This window comes from Phyllostomus discolor, chromosome 4 (assembly GCF_004126475.2).
Source record: "Phyllostomus discolor isolate MPI-MPIP mPhyDis1 chromosome 4, mPhyDis1.pri.v3, whole genome shotgun sequence".
NCBI lineage: Eukaryota > Metazoa > Chordata > Mammalia > Chiroptera > Phyllostomidae > Phyllostomus > Phyllostomus discolor.
In genome coordinates this window covers 177,497,460-177,517,412 of record NC_040906.2, presented here as the reverse complement: position 1 = coordinate 177,517,412, position 19,953 = coordinate 177,497,460, and the positions used below count along the sequence as shown (strand labels likewise).

Below are 19,953 nucleotides of genomic sequence, written 5' to 3'. Positions count from 1 at the left end.
GTCATTAGGTTTGTGGTTTTATTTCAAGTGGTGCAAAGATGATCTAGGGATGATTGTTTAAAAGAAAAAAAAGGCAGAAGAAAGACACGTCTTTCTGGCTTTTGCTGGTGTTTCAGCTGCTGACTTTCCTGGGCAAGGGGACTAGCATAAGTCCTATCAACACACTCACAAGGGCAGAGTTTTGTTTGTTTATGTGGCCATGGCCACCCAGAAACCAGACAACCCTGCCAGTCACCCCCATTATTGGTTTTGTCCCTTCTGACATCCACCCCTACACTGTATCACTACTTGCTTCTTACAGCTGGTCTGACTTATCTGAGGATCCAAGATTTATCCATGGACCAAGGAACTGCAAGCCGAACCCAAACAATGCAACAAAGAGATTAATTAATTTCTCCTCCACTAAAAATGCAATAGTAACAACACACTTAGGTTCCTCTAGTAATAGATTAGCCTGAGAGACACTGTAATTATTGGCATGGGCACATGCCTATCTATGTGTGTTTGGCTCTAATAATAAGTGGGTGCTCAGCAATGTCTGTCTTCTTTAATATTCTGTTGCTCAGGACCATGGACCTAATGACCCCCCAACTTCTTTGGTCTTCGTAATGTTTTGTCTTGACCATTCCTACTAATCAAACAAAAGCAAGAGCTAAGGATGGGAAGTTGTCTGAGGACTTTGAAACTCGTCCCCAGGGATCTATGTTTCTTCATGGACAATCACCCCAGGTCATTACTGCCTGTGTCTCTGGGGCAGCATAGGGAAAAGTAAAATCTGGAATCTTTTTATTTCTTTGTGAACATTTTCTCCATCCCAACCTCCTTGCCCAGATTATTTGAGGTTCCAATTTATATCACAGTACATTAAATGTGTTTGATACTCTAATCATAATCAAGATTCATAAGCTTTCCTGTAGGCTTCTAGACAAATGCAAAGAAACTATTGTATTTGTAAAAACAATACACACAAAAAATGTATTTCTAAAACTCATCTCCTAAAAAAACAAGAGAGATAAGTTGAAAAAATGATTTAAATAGATCCAAACCAATAATTTAAGTATCAGGACTTTCAGATACAGAAGTCCAGGATTTCTATGTAACTTTCTCTCCACAGTTTTTGTCAGATTTGCTATCTCACTCACTTGCACAGGTAATTAGAGACTGATAGATCAGTCTGCAGACATCCTGCATTGTCCAAATCCCTGAAAGTCAGAAAGGAGACTGAGAAAAACCTAAGCTACGGGAGAGGCAATGCAGAGTACCCAGCCTGGATACAGAAGCCATTTTCCCATTAGCAAGCCTGGAAATGAAAATCACTTCTATTTCCTGAGAACTTTTTCCAAATTGAAGGTGATGGGTATGACCTTCAAATACCCTGTAAGAGTATAGTTATTATTTTGCCCCCCTTCCTTCTTTCCCCAGAAAATCAAATCCCTCTCCTGGGTTCCTCTTGCTAGGCTTTATATTTTATGACTCTGTTCCTCTCACACCAATATATACATACACTCACCCATTTAAATAAACATGCTTCATATTGAGCCCTGAAACTCCAGGGACTGTGCCCTCCCACCGAGCTGGGAATCTGCCCCCACCACCACTTCTCATTTCCCAACACATTAATTCTTTTGGCTGAGCTGGGAAAAGCAAAAGCAGTAAATGACCCCCATTTGGCTTAGAAAAAAAAAAGTTAATGAAGCTTTTCAGAATATGTTTATTCAACCCATGGCTCTGGATTTCATCTTTTCATGCTGAAGTATAGAAAAAGAAATTAGCCTTATTTGTAATTTGCACCATAAATAGAAACACAAACATTTCTTTTCCACCAAAACCATTTTAAAAAATTCTACAAGCATATGGATATTTAAGGGTATATCTTATCTACCTAGAAAATCTTGCTTTGAGGGACATAACTTTTTCAGTAGAATCCCTATATTCATTCTTGGGACTCTCCAAAGCCGCCTGGACTCCATTAATTTTAAGTGACTGTTTGAATGTTATATCCATAGAAGTACCCAGATCATATTCTCTGAATTCTCACCCAAAACTATAAGGTGGGAATGGGAAAAAAGAGCTGAAAGTGTATATTTCTTTCTTTCTTCCTTTCCCACTGTATTAAAAGTCACTTTTGTCAACAAAATGGCGAGATTTATTGTTGCAAAGGAGGCGGGAAATGGGTTTTTGTTTTTATATAGTCTGTTGAGAACATATAATGTTTTTCAAGATATTGCCTGCATACATGTCTCAAACCCATTATATGATCAGAATCATTTTGTATTTAAAACCTGGTAGAATAAATAAAGTTTTACCTGATTTACTTTAATCAAGGACCACATTTTATAGATGGTAGTTCATTGAAGAAATTATCTCTCATATTTTATTTCAGTCTTATTCTTGAAGTTTATTTGACTGAAGTCTGGTGACTAAAAACCACATTTACAGAATATATGGAGGGTTTTCCATTTGGTTTTTTATTTATTTGAAAAAACATAGCCTGATAAAAATAAGTTAGTGCTGATTATAACAGTTGAGGGAAATTTTGGATGCTGAAGCCATGGAGATTTTTTAACTTTATTTTTATTGTTGACACTGTTACAGATGACCCCATTCCCCCCGCTTTGCCCACCTCCTCTCTGCTCTCATCCCCCCTTCCCTCTGGCCATGTGTTTTTAAAAATTACAGATAAAATAAGTTCTTATCCATCCACATGCCTATCCTGTTAGATGAACAAATAGATTATAACTCTTTAAACAGCTTACATTTATGTTAAATGAAAATAATCAGAGAATGGCTTATTCTTCTCCATATCGTTGTATCTTTGTCTCCGTATGATTAAAATTATTTTTGAGAGAAAACATCATTTCCACATGTTCACTTTACTGATAGGTCACTGATTCCCTTGCATATGTGTTCTCAGCGTTTTTTATCTTGGCTGAAAATAAATGCTCAATGTTTCTTTCCAGAGCCTGTTAAAGAGAAAGAAGTGAAGTTGCCAGCTTCCCTAAAGGAAAAAGGTAATGTCATACATGGAATGTGAAAACACATTGATCTGACTATTGACTATTCAGTTACAGCAGAATACTATATCATTTCTTTTTAATGCTCTCCAGCTATAACTTTCATAAGCCCTCAGATGTTTTTGAGCAAAGAAAAAAAAAGGACTTGTTTCCAATGATAAAATTCTAAACTATACTATGACACAACAAAGGAAACAACAACTATGTCAGAAATATTTAAAAGCTTTAAAAATCCATGTTATTCTGATTTTATCGGTCTGTGGTGGGAAATTGACATTTCATAATCCCAGCGCGAATCTTATTAGGAATAACTATGGAAACCAAAGATTCAGGATAAAAAGTAATACATAAAATTTCTGTGATACCTTGCCATACTTTAAGTTTAAATATAGTAAAATCCTAAACCAATTTTATGGCTAGGAGAAACTTAGAGATAAACTCTTGTCCATTACCCTTATCTTATAAATAAATAAAATGAAGAGTAGAGAAACTCTTCAAAGTGATTGCAATTTCCAACAGAGGCAACATTAGAATTCTGGTCTAAATCAAGCACTGGGTTCTTACTCTTGCATCTTATGGTATCTCCTGTCTCCCCATTGTACTTGTCTTTGAGTGATGTGGATTCAGATATGCCATACATCAAGTATATCCCTCAAAACATAAGTAAATATGCTAAGTTCAATGTAATATGTTTAATTTCTAATTAATCTCAGTATATTCTAGGGGCATATAATATCATATTCAGAATTGTCTATCTTTTTGTCAAAATTAACATATTTGTGAACCTCTGAAACCATAAAATGTATCTACCATATGCATGTTAGAAATAGAACCTGTTTCTACATTTACCTTGAAGATCTTCATGAAATACTGATCAGTTGTTGCTTCACAAACCGGGCAGCGAGCTTCCTGGGTGAAATATGAAACTGGCCCTCTGTAACTGGAGGAAACTGGGAGGCTGAAGAAGGCAGGCCACTCCAGATTAGTAGGTGACAGGTTTAATAAGCAAGAGGAATTATTTAATAGGCTGGTCTTGATGGCCACAGAACAAGTAGATTTCTCCACCAGCCTGCTAGAATATTAAGTTTATATATAGACCTTAACTAGGTTTGGTCATGTAAAAACACATTTCATAGACTTTAATCATGTACCTAGTGCAGATAGTCTCATCAGCATGTTATTATCTCACAGCTGTGTCCTTGGGCAGCTTCTAACTGGGGGAAGGCAAGCGAGTATACATTATAGGCATAGGAAAGAAAATGGGCAGCTTCCACTTGAATTCCTAGTGTAATTCAAGGGTCAAACCAGTAGTAACATCTTAATGACTTTTCCCAAAACCAATGTACAGCTTAGTAGTAAAAATTCCAACTTACTGACATTATTTTATTTATTTAAAAAGATTTGTGGTGAACTTTCCTAAACATGAGTTGGAGAACTGTAGAAAGAGAAAGCTGACAGGGAATCAGTCAGAGAAATAAAGGATGCATGGAGAGTCTCCATTAGCTCATGTAGCAATGTATAAGAAACACACCCTTAAGTCGTATTTTCCTAACTTTTCTGTTAATTTTAAATTAAACAAAATTGTTATGAAACACAAGAGAACAACATTTTTTTTTTCTCAATCCACATATGAACTTGAATTTTTTTAAAGCAACATAGACTTCAAACATATTAAAACATTTATATTTTACTTTGGAAATGTATTATCATATCTAAAACTTCACCTTTACAATCATTGATGATAGTAGTTATTTTAGTGCTATAGACAATTTTATATTACTCTGGGATAATGTGCAAATTAGGATATTTGGCCTTATAGAAGATTATTATATGTTATGTTAAGTGTCTAATAAGCAGAGAAATTTTACTATATTTTTCAAAGAATTAATTAATGGTGAAGACTAAACATTTATTTTGAAAAAAACTCTGAATTTCTTTAATAGTATCTAATTGTTGATTGGAATGGATGTTTACATAGCAATCTGAATTGAAGCTGATGTCATTAAATAATTTAATCATACAATGATATTATAATACCTTTACTAATCTAAATATTAAAAACGAGGAACAGATAGTAATATTATAAATATCCACATTAAGGAAGTTCAGTTAAAAATTCCCCCCAGAAGAGATGCATATGGACTACATATATAAATGAAAAACAATTCCTTTCCATTAAAAATACTTAGTATTCATTTGAGTGTTTGATCTTTGAAAAATATCAACCTAAGATTTCTCTCTGTCTTCTTTTATCTTTCTGTCATTGCACATCAGATGGCCAGTCTAGCATTAGCCAGTTCATGGTCACAGATAATGGTGGTAGGAAAAAGAGCATTTTGGGAAAAATTTATTTTTAAAGTTACATTCTATTTCACTAATACCGAATTTTTATATTATTATGCCATTTCTTCCTAATTTTTAATGACAAGTATGAGTAGACAAATATTTCCATAAAATGTCAATTAGATGCAATAACCAGAACTATTAGTCTAAACGTTGTTCTATTATTTCTTTTAGAAATTGAGGTTTCAAATAACTACATGAAAATATTTAACTAGTCCTTTTATTTTACTCTCTAAAGTAACAATGACCTCTCTCACTAATGTGCTTTACAGAAGATAAGGGTGTCCACTTTGACAACTTTTATTGAACATAGTATTAGAAGTTTTAACCACAGCAATCAGACAAGAAAAAGAAATAAAAGGCATCTGAACTGGAAAGGAGGAAGTAAAGCTGTCACTGTTTGCAGATGGCATGATACTGTACATAGAAAACCTATGGACTACACCAAAAAACTACTCAACCTAATAAATGATTTTGGCAAATTGGTGGAATACAAAGTCAACATTCAGAAATCAAAGGCATTTTTGTACACCAATAATGAAATACCAGAAACAGAAATTAGGAAAAAAATCCAATATACTATAGCAACAAGAAAAATTAAATACTTAGGAAAAAACTAACCAAGGAGGTAAAAGAGCTATACACAGAAAACTAAACAACACTGAAGAACTAAATTAAGGAAGACGCAAATAAATGGAAACATATACCATGTTCATGCACTGGAAGAATTAACAGCATTAAAATGCCCATGCTACCCAAAACAATCAATAGATTCAATGCAATCCTTATCAAAATACCAATTACATATTTCACAGATAGAGAACAAATATTTCAAAAAGGTATATAGAACCATAAATGACCCTGAATAGCCTCAGCAGTTTTGAGGAAGAAGAACAAAGTAGGAGGGATCACAATATCTGATATCAAAATATATTACAAAGCCACTATAATCAAAACAGCCTGGTACTAGCATTAGAACAGACATGTAGATCAATGGAACAGAATAGAGAGCCCAGAAATGAACCCATGTCAATATGGTCACTTAATATTTGACAAAGGGGGCAGGAACATAAAATGGAGTAAAAATAGCCTCTTCAATAAATAGTGTTGGGGGATTGGGACAAGAACATGCAAAAAATGAAACTAGATCACCAACTAACACCATATACAACAATAAACTCAAGATAGATAAAAAACTTGGTTATAAGTTGTGACATCATAAAAGTCCTAGTGGAAAACATAGGCAGGAAAATTTCAGATATCCCACTTAGGAATATTTTTATCAATACATCCCTTAGGGCAAGAGAAGGAAAAAATAAACAAATGATACTACATCAAACTAAAAACCTTCTGCACAGCTAAAGAAAACATCAACAAAACGGAAAGAGAACCAACCATATGGGAAAACATATTTGCCAATAATACCTCAGCTCAGATAAGGGTTTGATCTCCAAAATATATAAAAAATTCACACAACTCCACTCCAGGAAGACAAACAATCCAATTAAAAATGGGCAAAGGACCTATACAGATACTTCTCCAAGGAGGACATGCAGACGGCCCACAGACACATGAAAAAATGCTCGACATCACTAGCCATTAGAGGGATACAAATTAAAACCACAATGAGATACCCCTTACACACCAGTCAGAATGGCCATCATTAATAAATCAACAAACAATAGGTACTCCCAGGGATGTGGAGAAAAGGGAACCCTAGTACACTATTGGTGGGAATGTAGACTGGTACGGCCACTGTGGAAAACAGTATGGAATTTCCTCAGAAAACCAAAAATGAAACTGCCTTTTGATCCAGCAATCCCACTGGTGGGATTATACTCTAAGAATCCCGAATCGCTAATTCAAAAGAAGCTATGCACCCAAATGTTCATAGCAGCCTAATTTATGATAGCAAAGTGCTGGAAACAGCCTAAATGCCCATCAGTAAATGCATGGATCAAAAAACTGTGGTACATTTACACAATGGAATACTACACAGGAGAAAGAAAGAAGGAGCTCCTACCCTTCACAACAGCATGGATGGAACTGGAGAGCATTATACTAAGTGAAATAAGCTATGTGGTAAAAGACAAATACCATATGATCATATCTATAAGTGGAACCTATTCAACAAAACAAACAAATGAACAAAATAGAACCAGAGACTTGGAAATAAAGAACAAACTGATAGTAACTAGAGGGGATGAGGGGTTTTTTTCATAATATTTTTATTATATTTAGTAGGAATGAAGGAAAGTTACATATAATTTGTTGATTAAAAAGATTAGTATTCTAAAGCATAAAATGTTACTACATGCCTTTACAAATTCATGGTTACTCATTTCCTAAAAAATAGTTTAAGTAAAAAATTGTGCCAGTATCACTAGCACTTTCACTCTAAGCAGCAGCCTACACAGCCTAAAAATTTTTCAGCTGTGCCCATCACACCAAAATGCAAAGCTGATCAATTAAAAAAGACTGTGTGTTGGTAAGAAAAGTAATTGATTGCCAGAATTTTCTCTGTAATCATTAACTTTACAAAATTAATGTATCCATGCACTGTGAATTTTTACTTCCTGTCTCCAAAACAAATGTGCAATGTTAGTATATGCACAACTATATGTCTATGGAACTTATGGACAATGGTTAATACAAAACCCTCCATCACTTTTGTAATGTCCTTTCCATTTAAGTCTTCACTGAAAGGGGCAGAGCAGAGTGAGGAAATGAGTCACAGTCACTCTGCATGTTCACTGTACTTGTCCCTCCAGGATGCCTTATGCAGATATTCTAATATGCTTTTCTTCTTGCAGGGAAGTTTTAAAAATATCCTAATAAACCTTTCTATGTTTCCTGTTCACTTAAATAATTTAAATGTATTATCTTTCATATGAGGTCATCTATTATTTTTACATCTTTGAACCAGATATAGAGTTATCCTCACTTAAACCTCTCCCCTTTTATTAATTCAATGGATTATTCTCACTTCAAGTTAAAGAAAATGAATGCTGGTGCACATGGAAACAAATAAGAAAGAGACTAGTTAAAGAGTGACTCTGCCTTGGTAAAGCAAAACCAAAGAATGTCTGCTTATTTATCTGGGCAAGTGATTTTTGCGGAGCTTTCTGAACACATTGAATGGTTTAACATCAACTGGCTCATTACTGGAGATATATCCAACCAGCTATCCTGCCATCTTTAAATAAAATCACAGGATCTTCTCTGCCTGACTATTTTTGTGCAACCTATACTATGTTCAGCCCCCTTCATTTATTTCTTACTTATTTCAATGTGTACTCTTCACGTTGATGCTACAGGGAAGGAAAGAATAATGAGGCACATATAGTGATTCATAGAAGAAAGAGCAGATAAGGGTGAGTGACACTATCAGATCTGAGATACATCGTATTTAGCATGTATAAGAGACAAAGGATCATGAAAATGAAATGATGACAGATGAGACAGGAAAAATGTATGCATTTATTCTGTACTTCAAAGAGAGAATAATGCCCTCTGGATCATTTTGTGCTTTTATTGTCCACTCTGTCCTTTCAGCAAACTTTCTTTGGGAGCATGAACGTCCTAGGGGGAATCTTGCCAAGGAAGGGCTGCAGATTCAGGATTTAGGCATAAAGCACTGAGTCATGAATTAAGTGCTTGCATTACAAAACTAGAGGCATTTTAGAATTATAGCTATAGACGTTTATAGGGTGTGATTGTTTTTGGTTGTGGGTCCAATGGGCATCAAAGGTGAGAGAGAAAGAGGAAAACAGACATGTAGAAAATGTATGTGGGCAAGGAGTGCTTGTGTGTGTGTATATGTTATGGAAAAAGTACTGAGCTCAGTAGATTGAGACTCTAGCTTCAGCTTTAAAATAACCAGCTACAAACTAGTTAATCCACTTAGCTACTCAGGATGGTTGCATCTGATAGTTGTATAGATAGTGCCAACAAATAAATATAAAAATAAGAAGATAATGTGCAGAAATGTCGAGCATCTGGTGCATAGGTTTAATGTGCTTTTAATGTGCACTATCCTTGACACACACTCTACACCCAGTAAGTATCCCAACCATGAGGTCAGTTTTTCTGCTATTTGAAGGGAAGAAAAACTGCAATGTACCAGAACCCTTTTGTTAATCAAAATATAGTTCTTTACATCAAATGAAAACTACAAGGCTTAGGAAAGTTGCTAAATAAGAGGAAGGACTAGGAAACATGTAAATATAGTCAACTATCACATTGGTCGGATGGTATCATGAGTATCTGTTATACAGATTATAGAATTATATATTTATCCTATACTGACATAAATTAAAATGCAGAATTTCTAGATAAAAACCATTGTCTTAGAACAATAAAATATAAAAACACTTCATTCTATTAATTATTTATATTATACTAAATTTAAGCTAATTTAATTTTTTATAAAATTAATAGTAACAAGTATTAATAGAAATGTTAAACAGTTTGAAATGATAAAATTAACCACCAGGTGGAGCTCCATGAATTGAGCGTCAGTAGTTGAAAATAAAAAATTCACTTTTTATTAATTTCCTTATTTTAAATACTTAGATATTTTATTAAAGACCACTAAAGATCAGATGCCAGATTATTTGATTAGTATTAAACTATTTTAGGATACTGGATTTTAAAATCAAAGTTCTTTTGCTGGAATTACTTTATAATTTACCAGAAATACATGTTCCATTGTATACTGATAAACTGTAACTGTAATTGAAATATAGAACATATGAGAAAAATCTATAAAATCTTCCTGTTAAACTACTTAGTACTATATTTATTGAATGCTTATTTTTTTTCTTTTTTGCTTGTTTGTATGTGTGGATATACATTATGTTTTACCCCAGAACCTGAAAGTAAAAAAGATGAAAAGACATCCAAAGCAGGTAAGAACATTTTGTAAGCCCTACAGACTTATAAATAAGGCTGGTTTTATACTTAGGGCTGGGTGAAGCCTTGAGATGCCCAAAACACTGGAAAATACTGGTGGACCCTCCCCATATATTTTAAATGTAATCAGTACTAACTTGACATTTGGGCTAAAATAAAATAGACCCTGTGTTTTCTGGTAGATTTTGGATAAGTTCATCAAAGTGCTGGAACTGTGATCATATACTGCTCCTTATTTATCTAACAGACAATTGAATACTTTTTATAAATTGCTAAGAGGACAGTATGAATTTCGGAGTCTCTAGCCAGGTTATAACAAATGCCTAAGACTTATCCTTATGATTGATTGAACTTTGTGAAATCTCCTGTATTTGACTATTTTTACCTCAAAAACAGTGGTTTTACATGGTTTAACCGGAAAGATACAGCAATTTTGTTTCCCATTAATTAAGTATGCAGAGTTTTTGGAAACGTAATCTCTTGCCTTATAGTTCATTAACTTGAAAACTGGAATACTTTTTTAAAAAAACTTTATAAAAAGCAGGCTTTGTGAGGGAAGAAGTCGAGAGATTAGCTGTGTACTCTTAAGACAGGCGTTAGAAGAAGAAACTTCATAAGAAGAGCACAATGAAGAAAAGAAAGACTAAAAATATTGAAATTCCAATTAATTACAATCTCTCTAGGTTGAGGCCTATTCCAAATATTTTATACCTTTTTCAAGACATTTATGTCTATATTTATATAAGAAGAAGTCATATCTCTATCTCTCAGAAAGCAAAAGTAATACTGCATACATGTAGGCATTTATAGCATTGGTTTTAAATATTTGCATATACTTATTTTCACAAATTTTAACCTCCATTAAGTAATTCCTATTTCATCTTTCTATGTATATATTAAATACTAATCTGAGTTATTACCATACCTTCTCTTGACCATACTGCCAACATATGAAAGGGAATGGCTTGTATTTTTTATTTTTAGTGAATAATGACCATTATAAGTGATTTTATATAATCTGAAAACATTAATTTTCTGGAAGAAAAGTGGGCAAATTAGCTATTTTAAACTGTAAGAAAAATTCATAGTAGAGATAAAATGACATATGGAATCTTTACATCGAAAGTTATAATTGAGCTTTAGACATATCTGCAGAAGTGGAAAAATTGCCCTATTTTTAGCTCTCTTCCTGGTGAGAGTGAAAGCTTGCTGATCAAATAAAAGGTGCATTGTTACTCCTTATTATCAGCATATTGTGTTTTAGGCTTTATTTTACTGTTGGCATATAATGGGAAAAGTGATGTACTATGCACTATAAATTTCCTATAATTAGTTTACATTAAACATTTATGCATATTTTATGTTATAATTATTTTCAATTTCCAAAAAGTCCTCAGTAGTAGAACACTTGATTAGAAAATATGATCAATCAACAATTTATTGAAAACATATATTATGCTAATATCACTGCCATATGTCCAGAACTGTGCTTGGTGTACAAAATTTACAATCAAGGTGTAAGAGATTGTTTCAATTCCAAGAGAGTATAATCAAGGGCATAGAGGTGAACTACTGAAAGGTGGATACAAGACAACTCATTACATTAGGAGTCCAGAGAATAGAGCCATTCCTGTAGTCTGTGGCAGTCAGTAGGAAGTTGAAGGAGATGATGGACTTAACTGGGATTTTAGAAATCTGTAAGAACACCTGAGTCAGGAAGATGGTTATAAAGGATGATGGAAGCAGCACTGGCTTTACACTAGAAATGCAAGAATTTGACTCTCTTTGTCACATGCTAGGAATGTTTCTTTCCTTAAATTATTTAATGTTTCTGAGCTTCAGTTTCCTCATCTATTGAATGAAGACCCTCATAGTCGCCTAGCAGGATTGTTATAAGAAACAGAGTCGATGCTTGCCATTTGGTTCAGTTCAGTAAATGGTAGCTCTACATTAGGAGTTAACCCAGAGGCAGGAATGAGTGTTAAATTAGCAGGGGGTTGTGAGGAGAGGACCAGGGACCAGACTGGATTCCAGGGGCCACATGAAAAACAGAAGACAGTAAGACTTCAGCTGTGGTGTGTGGCCATATGAAGGTGGTTCTGAAAATCCAGGGAAGGGGAATTATAGGAGGCCCAAGTGACAAAGTTTGGATTCTTAGGACATGAATGGGAAAAAGTGGTGTCATAAGTCTTATAATAGTATGCAGGGTGAAATCCTATAGAAATAACATTGAATCTGGGATTTAAACCAGGAGTCTTTTATAGTAATCTCAATACTATAAAATAAATGTTGGAAAAAATGGTACAGAGAGGAAGCAGTGAAATGAATTTTGTTTACTTTCAAAATTATTTACAGTCATGAATAATATTCAATGTGGAATTATCAGGAATTAAGTTTTTTAAAAATCACAGGAATTTGCAACCATTTAAAATGCTAATATCATCTTGTTATATGCTCTTTCAGTTATATAACTATATATGCTTTAAAAACATAATCATACTCTCTGTATGATGCTATCACTGCCTTAGGAATTGTCATGCTGTTTCACAGGAAAAGAACAGAGACTGGGTGACATTAACTATACACAACTCCAAGGTCTTAAGTATGAGAGAATGGAGAAAGCGATCAAATGCAGAAGCTGCAAAAGAAAGAGGTGGTGTGTGTGGATGCTCATGGGACATCCCCATAGAAGTATTCTAGAGACACTAGGAAATTGGGGAGACTCACTTTGAATCCTCAAACAAATTCTGTATCCATAAGTTTAGAGTTTTCAAGTAGAAGCCATGAAAAAAAGGAGAATTTTTTGTTTGTTTGTTTGTTTGTTTTTAGAAAAAGGAACATGGAGGTGGAAGAGAAGGGAATTAAGGGCAGCTTCTTGGAAAAGATACAGAACTGGTGAAGAGAAGGAAAGTGTGTCACCTGGGAGATGAGGAAATACAGTGTATCAGCATCCCAAAGTGAAACACTTTCAAGAAAAACTGGAGAAGTCAGCAGTAACAATGCCTCAGAAAGGTCAAGGGACATGGTGGCAGAGAAAAAGCCATTATATCTGACAAAAGCCTGTCTCTCTGTGACCTTTTGGAGAGTATTTTCAGTAGAGCGGTAGAGGTTGAAGCCAGTTTACAGAACTTAACAGAGAATTTATTCATAATAAGCAGAGGCAGAGCAGAAACTATTTTTTTCAGGGGCTTGTTGTTAAAGGGGACAACATATCATCTCCCCGCTGGTGGAACCAATGAGAGATGTTTGTTCTTTTCATGTGTGTGATGGAGTGCCATTCCCCACTGAGAGGAGGAGCAGGAAATCCAGAGGGGCATATTAATGAGGAGAGAACTGCCCCAAATATGGGACGTGTTGGGGTACACACTGCAGATGGAGGGAATTAGCTTAATTATGAGGAATAAAAATTTCCCCTGAGCTTTAAGAGCATAATGAAAGGATAGATTAAATTAGAACTTAGTGTATAATAGGAGGCTTCTATTGAGGGATCTTTTCTCCTAAATTATTTTCTGCAAAAATGACCATTAACATGTTTGATGACAGAGTCCAGGAATGCTTTTTTTGTTCATACTATGTTGACCCTTAGGCAATATTTGACCACGTTCACCATCTGTTATTTCTCAAAATTTTTAAAAAATAAACCTTTTTTGGCAAAAAAGGAATAACTTAAATCTACACTGTTAAAAATAAAAAAGATGACTACATTTTTAAATACTGGAAGAACATTACAATAATTATTTATTTTTGATAGATGATACTATTAACCACTGAATTGTTTTTTTTTTACTCTGGCCCCAGTGAAAATGATGACAAATAGGACATGAATTGCATTAGGTAATTGGAGAATAGCTAAGTGTTCTTTTCAGGAAGCAATGGGCATTAATTATAAGTGGTATTATAATTAAAAATGCAAGTAGACATAATAAATAATAAGCAATAATTTATGTTTTCATTTTTTAATTAATGTTTTTAAACAAACTCTTCAGAGTTCTATACCTACCTTTCTAGCTGTCTAATCAACATCTTCACATGGTTATTCTGCTCACACCTCATTTGGTTTAGAATTGAACTCCACATCTCTTCCATTGTCTTTTTCTTTTGTGCCTTATCTCAGAAAATAGAATTCAAGACTCACCCTTCACTTATGTTACTTAAACTTCTGAGTCATTTATAGCTTCTCCTCTTTCACAGTCCAGTGACCATATAGGTGCCAAGTATGCATCTCCCAAGTTTGTTCTCTCCTTTTTTATTTTTATCTCCTAGTGAGACCTCAGTTCTAGTTTTCATTTTTCATTCATTTCATCTGCCTGAAAAAATACACAACTCATGACCTAATTGACCACCTTGTTTCCATTTCCTCTTCAAGCTCCACCAGAAGCCCCCGCTGATTATCTTTCCCAAATGTCTGTCCACAGGAAGCAGAGCTAGTTCACTGCCCTTGACATACTTCTTCACCGGCTCCCAGTTGTCTAATCCTCCACCATTGCTCCTCCCCACATAGATATTTAAAAAAGATTGTCAGTTCTACGCATTTTGTTTTCTATTCAGTGTTTTTTGATTATTTTCCTTTTACTTTAAGCCCACAACTAAAGCATCTTACTTATTTACCTTGCCTGCAGTCCTGGCAGTTTACTTTCTCAAGTACTGTTCTTCAGCCATAAACACACACCTCGAGATCTCCAACCTTGGCCTGTTTGTACTCTTTTCCTCAAACATACCCTGTGGTGTCACTGTTGGATGAATGGGTTTTTTCTAGGCTTGTGTCTAAGTTCCTATATTATATTTGCTGCGAGCTGGGTAGTCCTCTCTAATTTCTGGGACATCTGAGAATATCACTCAAAAGCCACCATAGCCACAACAGGTCAACAAAATTATTTGTATGAAAAGAAAAACACTGTCTAGTAACTTTCTTAAATTTATTTTTGATATGTGTCTTGGTTTTGAGGTACAGCACATACAGAGGCAGTTTTTTAATATAAAAGATAAATGGAAGGAGTGTGGTATAGAAGGAAGAATTCTAGGACAATAAATATGGAGAGATGACAACAAACTATTAAAGTTCTGAGACTTTATCTATACAATAGAGTGACCACTAATACATTTCATTCTAATATAACAAGCATATTGTGAGAATCATGTTATATAATGTACTCAAAAGTGTTTTAAAGAACTATAAAAACAGAAAAAAAATAAAATGCTATCTTCTATACCCTTTCTATTCCAAGCATGGTACACAAAACAACATAAATATAGAGCCTTAGGTCTCATTAAGAACCGATGGATTAGAATTTGGATTCAGCAAGATCACCAAGTTAAGAGTATAGACATTAAAAATTGAGACGTAGACTTCTGGCTAAGATGGAGGCATAGGTAGACATACTGTGCCTCCTTGCATGACCAAAATAAGGACAACAACAATTTAGAAACAGAATAACAACCAGAACTGATAGAAAATTGATCTGAATGGAAGTCAGACAAGCAAGAAGTTAAAACAGACCCATTCATTTAGACTGGTTGGAGGGGTGGAGTCAGGCAACCGGGTGGAGAGGACTTGAGTGGCACAAAGAGCATTGGGACCTCGAGTAAGGCCTCAGTGGGCGGACCCTGAGTGTGCAAGCGGCAGCTGGCAGACCCGGGCCAAGGGGTGGCAATACGCAGACCCAGCGAGGCAGTGATTGTGAAGCAAGGCACTGCTCGCAACCCAGGATCCCAGCACTGGGAAATAGAGACTTGGGGCACTGATTGAAAACACCTGTGGGGGTTGAGCCGAAGGGAGAGACTCCCAGCCTCACAGGAGAGGTTGCTGGAAAGACCAATGGGTTGCACAAGCCCACCCACATGGGAATCAGCACCAGAAAGGTCCAGTTTGCTCAGGGGAATTGGTGAAAGGGACTGAAGTCAGCAGAGAGTAGAGCAAGTGCCATTATTCCCTCTCAGACCCTGTCCCCACATAGAGCATCACAATCCAGTGACTGGGTTGACCTGCCCTGGTGAAACCTAAGGCTCCACCCCTCATACATAACAGGCACAACAAGACCAAAAAAGAAAAAAAAGAGAGAGAGAGAGCTCAAACAGAAGAAGAATGAAAGCCCCAGAACCCATCCTTTTAAGCCACTGAGAGACAGCCAATCTATCAGATGCACAGTTTAAAACAATGGTGATCGGGATGCTCACAGAATTGGTTGATTTTGGTCACAAATTAGATGAAAAAATGAAGGCCACAAGAAGTGAAATGAAGAAAAACACATAGGGAACCAATAATAATGGAAAGAAAGCTGGGTCTCACATTAATGGAATGGACCAGAAGGAAGAAAGAAACAACCAAACAGAAAAGAATGAAGAAGTAAGAATTCAAAAAAAATGAGGAGAGGCTTAGAACCTCCGGGACATCTTGAAACATGCCAACATCCGAATTATAGGGGTACCAGAAGGGGACGAGGAAGAACAATGAGTGGAAAACTTATTTGAACAAATAATAAAGGAGAACTTCCCCAATCTGGCAAAGGAAATAGACTTCCAGGAAGTCCAGGAAGCTCACAGAGTCCCAAAGGAGTTGGACCCAAGGAGGAACACACCAAGCCACATCATAATTACATTAGCCAAGGTAAAAATGAAGGAGAGAATCCTAGAAGCAGCAAGAGATAAGGGGACAGTAACCTACAAAGGAGTTCCCATCAGACTGTCAGCTGATTTCTCAAAAGAGACCTTACAGGCAAGAAGGGCCTGGGAAGAAGTATTCCAAGTCATGAAAGGCAAGGACCTACATCCCAGATTGCTCTATCCAGCAAAGCTTTCATTTAGAATGGAAGGTCAGATAAGGTGCTTCTCAGATAAGGCCAAGTTAAAGGAGTTCATCATCACCAAGCCTTTATTATATGAAATGTTAAAGGGACTTATCTAAGAAAAAGAAGATAAAAAAACATGTATAGTAAAATAACAGCAAACTCACAATTACTAACAACCACACCTAAAACAAAAACAAACTAAGCAAACAACTAGAACAGGAACAGAACCACAGAAATGGAGAACACATGGGGGGTTAGCAACAGGGAAGTGGGAGGAGGAGAGAGGGGGAAAGGTACAGAGAATAAGTAGCATAGATTGTAGGCTGAAAATAGACAAGGGAGGGCAAGAATAGTATGGGAAATGTAGAAGCTAAAGAACTTATGACACATGGAAATGAACTAGGGGGGAATGTGGGTGGGGGAGGGTGTACAGGGTGGAGGGAGATGGAAGGGAGGTAATGGGACAGCTGTAATAGTGTAATCAATAAAATATTTTTTAAAATTAAGAAGTATTACTATAAAACCCATAGAAATCTAATACTGCCCTTATCTTCAGGAGAAAATAACATCAAGCCTCTCTCCCACCGCCTTGACTAGTTTAATGTGGACATATGTGTTTGAATGATTGCTTTCTAACTAGCAGAGTGGCCCTCACACTCACCAAGCACTGGTTTGCACTGTCCTTCCACTACCTCACTGGATGTGTGATTTCTGGACTTTGTTCATCCCAACAATTACAAAGGAAAGAACCATTGTTTTCTTCTGACAGCACAGGCAAATGAACCCTGGGCTTCCCCATGCATTCATTTGTGCTTAAAAGGAAGAAATAAACACATGTTTTGCTAGAAGAACATGTGTGTCAAGGGTAAAATATCTTTATATTTTATCAACTGTCTAAGCTGTTGACATAAAGGGTGAATGACTTAGCAAAAAAAAACAACTGTGGCTTGTATTACTTAAGAAGTTTCTAACTTGTTACTTTATTCAACTTGTGTGTAATTATAGAGAATAAATACATTGTGATATCTATTTTAAAATTACCATAGGGATTCTGCAAGAGAAATATATATAAACTTTATTAACTGGAGTTTTTAACAGAGTAGACAGATAGGAGGTTGTCAAGATATGCTTTATGTCTTTGCCTCTGTCTCTCTTACATACACACTTTAAGTATAAAGTACTTAAATACTTTATATATTTCTCTAAGTTAACCAGAAAATATGCACTATGCAAGACTTCTATAAATTATAAAAATAATTAAATCTCCAATTATGATGGAATCAATGGCTAAGTTTAGTTCAATAAGTATTTATTGAATTCCTATCATGTATTAAGTATTTCATTGGATTTTAGGGATGTAAAGCTAGCAAATTTTATCTCTCAAGAAATATATTGTATGAAGGCAGAAATCATTAAATAAAGTAATATCAACAAAATGGAATAAGCAATTAAAATCAAACAAACAAGAAAGGTTGTGCATAGTGTGCTTTGCAAACATAGAGGAACTTTATACTGCTACAGGTCTTTGGTTCAGGGAAAAATTCCAAGGGCAGAAAACACAGGAGTGGGCTTAGAGAAGGGTAAATAAGCAGGTGAAGAAAGCCGGAAGAGCGTGTTCCAGGCAGAGAGAGGCACGCACCACAGCTGGAGGCGGGGAACAGTAAGGAGCCCTGGGTGCTACAAGGACTTCACCTTCAGGGCAACATAAAGTACGAACGGATGATTGGAGTAGGTGCGGCTAGGAGGCACCAGCAACAGAAAACTATGACTTCCAAAATAAGGGCTATGTCCTACTATTAATGGAAATTGAAAACAATTAAGTTTTTGAGCAAAATAAGGTAAGAGCTTAAATTAGAATTACAAATTGTTCATTTGGACTAATCACAGAAATTGAAAATAAAAAGGTTGGCGATAGCTTCAGGAAATTACTTTTCTGATGGTTGAAACTATTGCACTAAAACTCTGGAGTTACTAGAAAATCTTTGTAGAACGTTAATAGGAAGAAAAGAAAAAGCCATTAAAGAAGTATTTAGGAAGTAAAATTGTCGTAATTTGGAGGGAGGGTAAGAAAAATTCACATAACTCCTGGGATCCTGTCTTGGAAGAGTAAGAATGTAGACAGTAGTGTCATATACTGTGATTGGAATTTCAAAAAAAAGTTGCATTTAGAAAAAGAAAGCTGTACCTATCATGCAAATTTTTGATGTGTTTATACAAATTTGTGTTAAGCAATTATTATATGCTAGACAATATGTTAAGTACAAAAACATGTTGGTAAATGCAGTCAAGTTCCTGCTCTCTTAGAGTTTGTAATCTAATTGGGGTCGGGTGGGGGAGAGACATTTGGAATCAGGAGTACCTATAGGATATACATTTAGGTATGTTTATTGGGCACCCAGTCAGAAAACAGTAACAGATTTGTAAGTCCCAGACAAGAGATGTGCTGGCTTAAAGGATGAACGTTACTGATATATCTTCCAAGGGGAGTGTGACAAAGGCGAAAGCCAAGAACTGAGGAAGCAAACCAAGAACACTAATATTTAAGGAGTGGATAGAGGAAAAGGAGATCCTGAAGGAGTCAAAGAGAAAGGAAAAAAAAAAATAAATAATAAACAGAAACATAAAGGGCAGGAGAAAGCAGGTATTTCCTGAAGTTAGAGAAACCAGGAAGGAAAGAGTATCAAAGGAGAAGTTGTTGAAGTGTCAAATTTAGCAGAAATTTACAAGATAAAGACTGAAAAGTATTCATTGGAATATATAATATAGAGTTATTGCTGATCTCATGGGCAGTTTAGAGGAAATAAAAGGGATCTGGTTTTATTATGTTTACTATAGTTTGAGGTATTTACTTGGAGGTCAGGGGTCAGAAAATAGACCTTACATACTTTGAGTACATT

General features: G+C 35.4%; 1 protein-coding gene across 1 annotated transcript in view; it reads left to right on the top strand.

The window, feature by feature from the left end:
• Window positions 1-19,953, top strand: part of LOC114493836 (triadin-like) — a 97,812-nt gene that overhangs the window by 33,809 nt on the left and 44,050 nt on the right. The window contains exon 8 of the mRNA XM_036022605.1: window positions 2,961-3,011. Coding sequence (XP_035878498.1) covers window positions 2,961-3,011 — 51 coding nt within the window. The remainder of the gene's footprint in view (window positions 1-2,960; window positions 3,012-19,953) is intronic.